General features: G+C 52.2%; 1 protein-coding gene across 1 annotated transcript in view; it reads right to left on the bottom strand.

The window, feature by feature from the left end:
- Positions 1-13,031, bottom strand: part of LOC105188792 (discoidin domain-containing receptor 2) — a 205,715-nt gene that overhangs the window by 92,139 nt on the left and 100,545 nt on the right. The window contains exon 3 of the mRNA XM_011150426.3: positions 10,280-10,385. Within this exon, the coding sequence (XP_011148728.1) occupies positions 10,280-10,385 (106 nt within the window). The remainder of the gene's footprint in view (positions 1-10,279; positions 10,386-13,031) is intronic.

The following is a 13,031-nucleotide window of genomic DNA, read 5'->3' as shown; positions in this document are numbered from 1 at the left end:
CTGCTTCGACGCTGTTAATGATGAGCTGCTGCTGTTTTCCTCATTATTATTTAGTTCAACGACCAATTGCAAACTACTCTTTTCAACGTTTCAATAACTTTCGAATAGAATGCAGATAGAGTAGATGTGAAACAGGCGAGTATGAAATAATTAATGTAGCTAAAAATAAATTAGGAATATGTAGTGAATGTAAAAATTATTTTCACGAAATAACAAGCGCGCACGACGACTCATTTATTCATGTTGCTGCGAATATCCAAATCGCGATGGCGTGAGTCGAGTTTCCTCCAGGATAAAATCGATCTGCGCGAGCGAAGCGGTTACGATCGAAACGGGTTGGCTGCGATACATCAAAAGAATTCGCACTCTCACCCTTCTCCCTGGTAAAACTAGCCAAGAGAGAGAGAGAGAGGACGTCATTTTCCGTGAGATGAGGACAAACAGTGAGCGATGTTATTTATTTAAAACGCGTCCGCGCGCGCCCCGCGTGAATTTTAATTTCCGCATTCGTGACGCGAATCCGGAACGGGAACGCACGTCACAGGAAAGCGAATACGCGCGCTCAATGATATTGAACGTAACATGGCGTCAATTGCTGATAGCGACGCGTGTAATCCGCGCGGGGAAATAAATAAATAAGTAAATAAATAAATAAATAAATAAATAAATGAGCGATATGCGAAATCGTTCACAGCTGAACGTGTGTTCCCATTTCGAAGCGTTTACGATTTTCTGGCGACGGCATTTTGACGAACACACCCATCTGTTTCTTAAGTGTTTTCTCCTCCATTTCAATAGAAAAGAAAATAAATCAATGATTCCGTGGCATATAAAAGTGTTTATAATTGCTACGCGAGGGTGATTTGTTGTTTCCAAGTAATTGCAACTTTCTCGCGATGCACTTTGTTCAATGAATTCACATGCTTCCCGACGGTAAAATGTTTTACTTTCCCCCTCATTCTAACAAAGAGAATAAGTAAACGAGTCCGGAGTAAATAAAAATATTTTCCGTCTTTAGCGCGGATAGATCGTGGTTTCACGCACCCAAACGTTTACAATGTTCTCGCGATGCGTTCCAAGCAAAACTCATCTAACCTGCTTTTCGACGGAGAAGCAGGTTAGTCTCTTTCCCCGCGGAAAGCAAATAAACCAAATAAAATCTCGGCCGAATTATAAGAGGCCACCCTATCTCAACGAAATGTAAATGTATGCAAACGCTAATTCGCCGAGACAATTCGACGACGATGATATCCTGCGGCTCTCGCGCACACGCGCGCTGCGACGTCCCTTTCGTGCGCTGAAAAATCCGCGACCGTGTCCGAAACCGGCTCGCGGGCTTCTATTTATAATAACTTTCCGAGAGTGCTCGCGCTCGCGAACGAGCGAAGGAGAGAGAGAGAGAGAGAGAGAGAGAGAGAGAGAGAGAGAGAGAGAGGGAGGGAGGGAGAGAGAGAGAGAGAGAAAGCGACAACGAGAGAGAAGCAAAGGAGCGCCCGTCGCGGTGTGTGGTCCCGCCGCGGCGTGTCCCTCCTGCTCCTCCTCACCCCCGAATAAAAAGACCATCCGAGTGTAATCATTTTCTCGAGCCGCGCGCGGGACATGTCGTCGTCGCGCCGAAAATGCCGCGTCCGTCGTCGTTCGCTTCGCACCACTGACGATGTAGTACGCGCCGCCCGTTAAATCGGCCGAGGTAGGAAGATAGAGAAAAAAGGAAAGAAGGGGGAGAGAGAGAGAGAGAGAGAGGGAGAGAGAGAGAGAGAGAGAGACATCGAGGCGAACTAAAATTTTCCATCACATCAGCCGCTTCGCGGCGAAATTAACGGGCCCGTGACAGCATGCGGAATTCTCTCGCCGCTATCCGCCGTCGCTCGCTCGCATTAGCGGGGGTCTGCATTATGCAAACGATCGATCCGGAAGATTGACGGACACCTTGGTCGCCGTGCGGGACGACGATTCGCGCTCGACCATCGACGGCGGACGGACGGTTAAAGGACTCTCGGCGACGGAAGCTCCGTCCCGCGAGCGGAATTTAATCTCGCGTCTGCGGGCGCAAGAGAGCGGGAGAGACGTCGTTATTACGTCGACGAGGACGATATCGGGACGAAATTGAATCAATCGCAGCGGCGGAATTTTCATCGTCGTTTTTCCATCGTCGTGCGAATCGCGCGATGTGGGGAGGGGGAAGGGGCGGGGAGTTGCTTTTCACTTTTCGGCTCGATCATGCCGGCGGGAATTCCTCCGAGCTTCCTCCGCGCGTTACGGGCTTTCCTTAATTACGCCCCGGATTATTCGATACTCTTCCGACTTCTTTCTCCGCGCAGCGCGCGCGGCTCAGGTATCGCGCGTGCGTGGTCTCATCTCTGCAATTAGACATTCAGATCGCGGAATATCGGCGACTCGTCGACCCGCTCGGGCCTTGCGGGAGGCGGAAGTTGAGGAAGCGGAGAAGCCATTGAGCGAAATTATTCCCGGCTACGGAGGAGCGAGCGTGGTATAACGCTTCGGCACTTGTCCCTTAATCACGTCTTCTCGATTTCTGCTCGTTAAACTCGCCTTAAAAATTCTGCTTTTGTAAGGCGCAATCCCGGGCATTCGCGAATTAAAACGACCGCCCGCCCGTCCGTCCCCGCGAACTTTGCAAACTAGTTCTCCACGGACGAATAAATAGCCAAGTGCAGCCCCCGTCGCAGAAACGCCATCGCGGCCTTTGTGTCGGCGCTGTAAAATATATATATATATATATATATATATTTACGTTCTCGAGAGCTAAACGGCGCGACAATGAGCCCGCACGACGACGACGACGACGACGACGACAACAACGGCCACGAGGACTGGTGTATCTCAGCCGGGGCGTAAGATCGAGCCGCGTCTCTCCCGCGCAATAAATGTTATCGCGATGGACTGCAGCCGGGCGAAACTACCTCCTTAAGAGAAACCGTACTGTTTCTCCTTGGCGAAATCGGAAAGACGGCCCCCGACACTTACCAATCGAGTCTATCTTCCTCTGCCCTCCCCCTTCTCTCTTTCTCATTCTGTTTCTCTATGTCTCTGTGCTTCTACCGGCACTCGCTCGTCCGCTATCTCCGCGGGCTCCGAGATACGCGCGAGTACCGCGGGATTAAACGGCTCTCGGAGGCTGCTCGTATTCGATCGTACGATCGTTCCTTCCGTCCGTCCGTCAGGGAAAAGCATAGTCCGTTTATACCGAGGCTCTGCGAGGCGGTGACTAACGCGAGTGATTATGCACGCAACACCGAAATTATTGACTCGTCGAGTGCAGCTGTTGTCGGTGGACGGCCACCTACGCTGTGCGCACGAAGTATAAATATACTGTAAGAAATGATGTGTTAAATTTAACATATTTCATGTGTCTCACGTCATCCACTCTCATTTATGTGTTAATTTAACATACAGCAAATATGTTAAAATGTAACACGTATAATATGTAGAGAATTAACACAAAAATTTAACATCTGAATACCGTCAAGAATCGCAGTTTGTGTTAAATTGACATACAATGAATGTTACTTCAACATTTGGGAAAAGTAATGATCCATGATTCGATGAAATGAAAATGTTAGATTGACATAATCTATCTGTTAAAAATCCAATCTTCACACACCAGAAATGTTAACATTATACACTTAACACGTGATAACTGTTATAATGAGGAAAGTAACATATTTTAGGTACGTCGACTTCAACATATAAAATATGTCATAGCAAGAATTCATGCATTTACATGTAAATTGTGTTATTTTAATACTTGGAAATGTCATAATTTTAACACTTGAAAATAATTAATCTTAATTTAACACAACAAAGTCTAGGTGACACAACAACGATATGTTAAATTAACGCACGACTGTGTGTAAAAATTTAACACAAAACTCTACACACAAATAATTTTAACAAAAGTACGAAATGTTTTTAACTATGTAATCGCGCTCACAATAAGTCGGCCCATATGGCCGATGGAGAACCGACGAGACGAAGTGGGAAGGATGGACGCGTCCTGCGACGAATTGCATTTATTTATCGCGCGTCTTCGATGGGTAGGCTGAGCCATCGGTGACGCTCCCGCGGTAAATCGGCGGAAATCGACGCGACGCGGCCCGCGTGATGATCCACGCTTGAATTAATTTTTCTATTGATTTCTAATGTGACCGATGATGAGCGATAAACAAAGGCAGAGTGCGAGAACAATACGAGAGGAGGAAAGGTATTGAGAAACGGCCGCCGCTTTCGATTATCTCCAAACTGACCGAAGATTCTCGCGCGGTTTGCGTCGCGCCGTTATCGCCAATTCTGATCCTGAAATTTCCTCATCCTGACATGGAAATTTCGTCAAGTCCTCCCTCCCCTACTCTTCCTCTTCCGAGCGCGTTCGAGCGCGTTTGCGAAACATCAAGCGGATCATGAGCGGCTATTTCCGGAGTGACGTTCATTCGTACGCGACCGCTCGCGGCGTCTCCCCGTTTCCGATCGTTCGCCGAACTCTCGACGCCCCAAGTGTCGGGGTTTGAAAATAGGGGGCGGGAGAGCGAGGAGGAGGCCACTTTGCAGCGACGTCGGACGCGAACGTAATAATCACCGGCTACATAACGCGCATCGCTTGTCCCCCTTTAAACCGGCCGGTCTCTCTCTCTCTCTCTCTCTCTCTCTCTCTCTCTCTCTCTCTCTCTCTCTCTCTCTCTCCTTTATCCGCGCTTTTCTAAATTACAGTGCATCAAGTAATGGCCGCGAGTAAGAGCTATTACGAGCCTGTAAAAATTCGCCGTCTGGACGGGCTGCGCGCGTCGCGCGCGCTCTTTCCGACGTAAATACCCCGTATCGTGCCATGCGGTTTCCTGCCGTTCCTCTATTTAGGAAAATGCTCCGTATCATATTTCCGAGTGTTGTGTCTGTCTGCGTGTGCGTGTATGTGTGTGTGTATGCATGTTCACGAAGGTACACGTGCGCAGAAAAGGGGAGAGGTTTAACAAGCATCGCTCACCATTTGAAAGCCGCGTGATAACGCTAACGATACGCACTTCGCAACGCGCGCGCGTTACATAAGCAATAATGAGGTGCTTCATCGCGGCGTCCGAAAATCAAGCCCCTTCCCCCCTCCCCCGCCGACATTTAGCGCTACGCATCGATGTAATTAGCGTGTAATCGTAGCTTCGCCCGGCAAATAAATCAGAGGCGCCGCCGCTATTTTCGCCCCGAAGCGGAATTACGCGGCGAAAGTCGTCCCGTGATTTCTCAGCCCCGTGCAATTTCTCCACGAGCGCTTTCTCGCCCTGTGTGCTGCTTGCTTCCCTCTCAGCCAGCCAGCCAGCCAGCCAGCCAGCCGGTCGGGCGTCTTAATTGCACCCATTCTGGGAAAATGCCGTTGAACGGAAACACGAAGAAAAGGAACGGCGGAAACGTGCGCGCGAAAGAACTCGCGGCGGTCGGCCGCAGCGCGTGATCCCGCGCCGAAGCGCGGGGAGGGGGGAGGGGAGGGGGGTTGCGAAACACTGGGAAGAAGGCTGTTGCCTTCCTCCTCCTCCTCTTCCTCTCTTCCTCTTACTCCCTCAATGTTGCGTCAAAAATTGTTCACTTGATAATTGGGAAAGATGCGCCCCATTAGCCTCTCCCTCGCCCTTTTTTCACTCCGCGCCTATCTCTCCTGGCTCGCGATACGCGTTGGTGGAGGCTATTTATTCTCCCATTCACGGATGATTGATCGCGGCTCGCGGCGTTATAATTCAGGTTTTCAATTCCAATTGAAATTAACGAAGCCACTCTATCATATTCGGAGGCGGCGGGATATTCTTGCCGGCGTCAGGCGCGCCCGCGCCGCCCCGGGACGGGATTTCCGCGCCGATTGATGACTCGCGTGGGGCGTTTTCTCTCGCGACCGCGACTCCGCTCACGAACTCCTTCGCTCCGTAAAAGAGAAAGAGAGAGAGAGAATGTGTGTGTGTGTGTGTGTGTGTCAGCAACACACATCTATTTTATAACCCGCATGTTTGCGTTCGCACCGGTGACATTTCTCGTGGCGAAGCCGACCGACGCGCATCTCCAAGCGCGCGTTTTAATTCGTGACGACCGGAGCGTTTCCAACATAAACGCGAGAAAGAGCAGACGAAAAGAAAGAGAAAGAAAGAGAGAGAGAGGGAGGGAGGGAGGGAGGGAGGGAGGGAGAGAGAGAGAGAGAGAGAGAGAGAGAGAGAGAGAGAGAGAGAGAGAGAGAGAAGGAGGAGGCAGGAATCCAGGAGAACGCGCGCTCTCTCTCGGAGAGCTCGACTTCGCGTTCCTCTCGGTTTTTCTAATTCTTTTGGGAAACACGCGCGCGCGCACACTTGCGCACGCACGCAAAGAGAAAGAGAGGAAGAGAGAAAGAGAGCGGAGCTCTCGACACGAGGGACGCGGCGGGGCGAAAAATGGGAAGAAAAACGCGCGTCGTAACCGCGGTAATTCACAGCGCGCTCAGGAAAGGGAGACGAACGCGCTCGTCGGCCTATCATCTCGCGAAATTCCGAAGAAAATGGCGGGGCCGCCACTCTCCACCCTTCCGCCGCTCCGCCACCCTCTCGGCGGAATCTTTTTTCTTTGCCGACAACAGCGGCACAAAGGAGAGACGACGGCGGCGGAGGCTGTAAACGTCCGCGGCACCTCGTACGCGCTCGCTCGTACGCCCGAGGCTGGCCTGTATTAAATTAGATAGTGACGTGCGCACGGCCGACGGAGGAAGAGGAACCCGAGCGAGAGCGCGGGCGCGCGACGTGGGGCGCTGCGCGCAGCGGAGCTCATCAGGACTCGGAGGCCCATTCAGCCGGTCATTGTCTGCGGTAATGGAATGTATTAATATCGGAGAGCCCGCGGGGCCGTCGACTAACGCTCTGTATATACCTCTCTTCCTCCCTCCCTCTCTCTCCCTCTCTCTCTCTCTCTCTCGCAGCTCTCGGGCCGATGCCGTGCGCGCACCCGCTTCGGTTCTACAACCGCGGCCTGCTGCTGGGCGGGATACGTCCCGTGGGATGGAATATTCGTATAAACCGCCGCTGCACTGCAAACCGCCGGCGAATACCGGGCCCCACGCATTAATATCTAAACACGAGCGAGCGGGACGGAAAGGGAGGCGACTGGGGTGTGAGAGAGAGAGAGAGAGAGAGAGAGAGAGAGAGAGAGAGAGAGAGAGAGAGAGAGAGAGAGAGAGAGAGAGAGAGAGGTCGAGCGGGTGGAGGCGGGCGCTCTGCGAGGTCGATGAGGGGAGGTCGAGGTGGTGGGTGCGCGCTCTCGCGCGTGCAACTCCGCCAGTTGCATCTCGTATTCATGCGTTGCACCGGCGGCTACCAGAGGCGTTACACGGCCAACCCTTTCGCCACCGGCCAAACCAGGTGTAATACTCTCTTTTTACCGCGGCCATGATACGTCAAAGGTCCCTTTGTGATAATTGCGTTAGAGGACGAGACTCCCGCGAGGCATGCTCGCCGAAGGCGATACCTTGTTTTGCGTCACGGTCATTTCGCGAGTGTTTGCGAGGTAAGAGAGCGGATGGGAGGGGGCGGGGGCGGGGAGGGGGAGAGGGAAGAACGAATGCGGTAGATAGCAACCACATGATAAGTGAAAATTAATTCGGAATAGAATTAATTCCAGCGTCGTGCGCTCAAATGTGCGCGCGGCCGCGCGGCTCGCGCGCAGAGCAAAAAGTTCTGCGAAACAGCGACGTCTCCGTTAATTAAGTTACTACCGCGCGTTGCGATATGCTCACTCGCCGGAACATAACGGCGGTATTTGACAGCGATGGCCGGAGAGTCGGAGGGGAGAGTGGAGAGGGTAAGCTTTCCTCTTTCGAGGGAAATTCATCGACGTCGACGCAACGAGCGCGTCACGGAAATTGTTAACGCGTGCGAATTCACCGATCGGTCGTAAATTCGCGCCGGATGATTCTCTCTCTCTCTCTCTCTCTCTCTCTCTCTCTCTCTCTCTCTCTCTCTTTCTAGTCGGGTCTCGATTAAAAAGTAAACTCGCCTCACGAGAGCGAGGTGAGAAGAACAAATCGGCGACGTTCTCTTGCCCCCCCCCTCCCCTCCTCTGGCTCTCTCTCCCATTCTCTGCCGCTCGCCACGCCGTGGGAGGATCAATTTAACGGCGCTATAAATATTCATTTCGCGCGAGCGACTGCCAAACGAGAAGCGATAGCCTATATGGAAAAGGCACGCGGATTACTTAATTACACGTTGTTGCGACCGACAATTTATTCCCCGCCGGCCGAGGGGGTAGGCGTTAATTTATAATTAGCTTCGCCACACGAGTTTTCTCTCTCCCCCTCCCTCCCTCCCTCCCTCCCTCCGCCGTTGCTCTCGGCCCAACGTCTCGCATTTTTGCGTCTCGCGACGGTGAGGCGATAAGAAACGTCGACCAATATCCGTTCCGAGGCAGCTTTCGCGGCCGAAAGATTAGAAATAATTACCTTCTCGATCGGCTTTCTCCCTCCCTCCCTCTCTCTCTCTCTCTTTCTCTCTCTTTCGCCGCGTGTGTAACAACGTCGCTCTTTCTTTCTCTCGGCCCGGTGGACCCGCGCGCCAACCTGATATTCCGGATTTTATATATTATAACCGACGAGAGAGCGCGCTTTTATTAGTATTCACGCCTCGTGCTCGCCGCGCGGAGGCGTCGCGATTAACCCTTCCACACGCCGAGCGATGTATTTACCTTGTCGACACCGAAACCGCTCTCCTCCCCGCTTGCCCTTCGCCGCCGTCTCCGCCCCTCGGTTCCACTGTTTCTCTTTTGGAAGGTCCCCAACGACGAAGACCGGCGTTCGCGCGTCTCGTCGTTGCTCGGCGATATTAAAAGCGATACGATCGTAACTTTGACGGGCGAGATACTCGTGCGCGGGGTGGGGGGCTAGCAATCATCATTTATTACGTCGCAAAAATTACTCTCATCACGGGGCGGTTTGCAAAGCGGGACAACAAAAGAATATAACGGTCCCTGTTGACGTCGAGCGGAGCGCAAAGTCCCGCGGACTCATCAATTATACGCGATTTGCGTTTTTATTTTTTTATTGCATAAAAAGGAAGGAGGAGGAGGAGGCGGAGGAGATCGCAAGGAGAACTGCGACGCACACAGGGAAGATAGCAAAGATTAGGGAGTTGGCCCAAGGCACGTCGGCCATGCGTTTATGTGTCTTTGGGAGCGGAACGCGGAGGGAAAGAAACGCAGAATAGAACACGGTTGCTTTTCCCGCGATTCCTTCGCCACGTTTAATCAAACATGGGGGAGGGGGGAAAGTAACACAAGATATACGTTATTTTCTTCGTGCCACTTTCCCCATGTTTGATTAAACGAAGCGGAGAGCTCGCAGGGAAAAGTACCTTGCTCGACCGGAAGGAAGTTCTCGTTGAAAAAGTAGCTGGAAGTAGCCAAAAGGAGCGTTTTACGATTTCTTTTCGACCGTTCCTCCCACGATAAATACACAAGCGAATCCCACGGCCGACTTGCCTCTCGAGTCAGTTCGATTCAACTTCCGCAGCCGACCCGAAGGCTGCGCTCCGAAATGTACACGCGACAGCACCGCAGGTCCACACTTTCTACATTCGTCGGAGTGGAATTTCGCTCGAAAAGCAGAGCCACCGCCGAGTCGCTCACGACTCCGAGTGGATCCTTCGCTCACCTCGCGGAGGTGCTCGAACGAGCATCTTCCTTGATGCGCTCCACCGACACGGGAAAGCATCTTGGCGCTAATGAATTCAAACATTCGCTCACATGAAGTCGGGGAATCCTCTCTGAGATCTGAGTGGGCGAAACAATTCGACTCTCCCGCGATTTCAAGTGGCAATACCCCCTTCACCGTCGCTTCGTGTTCCACTCGTTCCGAGCGAGATCCCACTCCAAGACACTTGGAGGGTACATAATGCGAACTACACCTGTTCAGTATTGCCAGCAGCCTTCGGAATGCCTTCGGCCCAAAAAGACTTCGCAATTATCGCCGCGATCGAACGTGACCTCCCGCCGCCTCCTCCGGGCCGCGACTTGGTTCGTCGTCGAACTCGTCGTCGGAGGGGCGAGCCCGGGAGCTCGCGATAAAAATGTTCTCGCGCGCGTCAGGTCGCACCACGTCGCGTCACGAAGCGTCGCGTCGCGTCGCGTCGCGTCGTCGATCGCGGCTGCATCGAGCACGCAACAGAAGGCGCCGGTAGATACGAAGTGATCGATGGCCGTGGCGGCGCGGCACCCGCCCCCCTCGCCCCGCCTCCGTTCTGCCGTCGAACTATTCGAATGAAAAACTGTCGCTTACCGTGCCAGTTGGGGACCGACGTTTCCGGTGTCGAAGCTGGAACTGGCGTTGATATCCGCGTCCGGGATCGCGCCGGACTCCATGCCGAGCGGCGCGATGCATTGGGCTGCAACAAACGAACGCGCGACGTCGAGGTTAAAGCGCTTTCGATGTGTGTGTGTGTGTGTGTGTGTATTCATTCGTATATACACGCTATCTCCTCTCTCGTCCTCTTTCTCTTTGTACACAGGGTGTCCCGCGACTCGCGTTCGCTCTTTAGGCAGTGCTGTTTTTTTTTTTTTTTTTTTTCGTGAGAATTTGTCATCTTTCGCTTGACAGAAATGTCGCGACACCGACGGTCTCCGGGGGAAAAAGCGGAGACTTTCCGCGAGCTCAGCCTCGGGCGAGCAAGTGAATATCGCAAAATGATCTGCTTCGATCGATTTCGAGCGGACCCGAGCGGAATTTTTACCCGAGGCTTACACCGGTATTCATAGTCAGGCTTTATATTTGAGACTTTCTTAAGTTTATCTTCAGACGATCTGTAGCCAATAAAATAACCCGTGCAGCATCCATCTAAAGATGGATATAAGGAGGCCTCGAACATAAGGCTTGACTATGAAATACGGGGTATCAGCCTCAGAAACTTGTCATGTCGAAAGTGGAAAAGTCACACAGGGAAGAAAGATCGCTTGTGTCAGCGTGACGATGGCACAGCTAAATTTCCAGATTCCGAGACCGAACTCGGCACCAAGAGCCGGATGTTCTGTTGCCTTCGATCGAAACGCGTTTGCGGTCCGTTCGCTCAGTCGATCTCTTTCTAGAAATAAACCCTGAATAAACCATAGATCAACGTTGCTCGACATTTCCTCCGAGGACAAGTTGTCGAGACATTCAAGTTCGGGAAATTCGTGAGCAGCAGCGTTGCACAAATAACGGGCGCGAGTTACGCGAGACACCCTGTACATACATATAACTAGGAATCGGCATGCATCACGGGCGGATCATAAACGGCTAAATAACCAGCTAACCGAGATGGATCCGCGCGATAGCCGCTTTACGCTCTCGGCTGCCTGTCGCGCCGAGGCTGGAGGTTACGGACGGCGCGAGGACGCCGCTACGTGGCTCCTACCTGCAGCACCGGGCGGCGTGGAGGGACCGACGTTTTCCGTATCTCGCGGGGCGATCTAATTGTTTCATAGGTGAACACGGCTGCCGTTGTTCTGCCTCGCGGACGGAAACTGGCCGTTGCCGAGAGGACTGCGGAGGATCGCCGCCGCCCGCCACCCTCGTACGCGAGATAGCCCCGCGGAATATTTATCGCGCGTAATGTCGATCGCCGGGCGTGCACCGTACCCTCGCACCGGCAACGCGATGCGGAGTCGCGGTCTCTCGGTAGTAATAATGTACATTGTAGAAAACGGTCAGTTGAAATAAAAAAAAAAAAAATACAAAGGACGGAGAACGGTGAGAGCCAATTACACGAGCACAAATTGCGTTTGTTACAAATGTATCGCGCGCGCGTGCGGGGACAAACTGATTTATCGCCGGATTATCGCCGGTATTTTTCGGCGTTAAATTGCGTCTGCGTGTATTTTTAATAAACGCAGATTGGATCTGCAATTGACTCTTACACGATTTTTTATCCTTTGATATCGGCTTTATTGTCTCTTTTATTTTATTTTATTCAAAGAGCCCTTTGTAACTTTTAATTTTCGTTTGAATTATATTTATACAAATAAATTCATTCTCTCTTTCTCTCTCTCTCTCTCTCTCTCTCCCTTTCTCTTTCTTTCTCTCTCTCTCTCTTTCTCTCTTATTCACAGAGTTGTACGTGCCGCAAGAGCCAGCTGCCCTAATATTTTCGACAAAATCTCTGTTCCTTTGATCTTCTGTTTGCGCGAAAATGTTCGTTCGAAGAAGCGATTATAATGCTGAACCGGCGCATTATTAGCCCCATTTGCCGGCTGACTTAATTAACCGGAGGTAAAATCATGCTCGAATCATGCGGTTTGGCGGACCTTTTGGCGGTTGAGAGCACATTCACGTCGTACGTAGAACCGCGGCGTTCCAGTTTCGCTGAGCTTTCGCCGTTGGATAAATTTTGCATTTCAATTTTTGCCACGTCAAATTGTCGATCCAACTTCAAGCTTCATTCAATTCCACTCCATTGCAGTTTGCGCGACAAAATTTACATAACCCTGCGACCGGTTCCCTCCACCTTCCTCCGATTTTCCTTTCCCAAAAGAGAGAGAGAGCCGGCGCGGCCGTGCGACTTCTCTTCCGATCGCCGGCCGCTTGCACATCGATCGATCGATTCACGGGGTTGTCCTCGAGGGCGCGCGCTCGCCGGCCTTTACGAGTTCTCACAGGACCGCGCGCGTTCATTAATGAGACTCATAAGGCGCTTAATCTCGCGAAGATTTAATGTCCGACGGGAGAGACGTCTCGCGATCGGCGCCCCCGCGCGCGCACGCAGTCTCGTCGACGACCACCAATGACAGGGTTAAGGACCATCGGAGGAACGATACCGTCTATTTTGCATACATTATCGTTCCCCGGCCGGCCCCTCTCGGGGATTTTCGAGAGGCGTTCCCGTGCGACCCGTCGTCCTCGTCCCCGTCCTCGTCGTCGTCGTCGTTCTCCTCTCGTGCAATAAACTTCAGAGCAAGTATGATGTATCTTCGCATTCATACGCGGCCGCGTCGTGGCGGTATCATTAGGAACGACGCGAAGAACCGCGACACATCTCGCCTTCTATTCAGCTATCTCT

Source organism: Harpegnathos saltator, unplaced genomic scaffold (genome assembly GCF_003227715.2).
Source record: "Harpegnathos saltator strain DR-91 unplaced genomic scaffold, Hsal_v8.6 scaffold295, whole genome shotgun sequence".
Lineage (NCBI taxonomy): Eukaryota > Metazoa > Arthropoda > Insecta > Hymenoptera > Formicidae > Harpegnathos > Harpegnathos saltator.
Note: the sequence above shows the minus strand (reverse complement) of the source record. Positions and strands in the feature narration are given on the sequence as shown.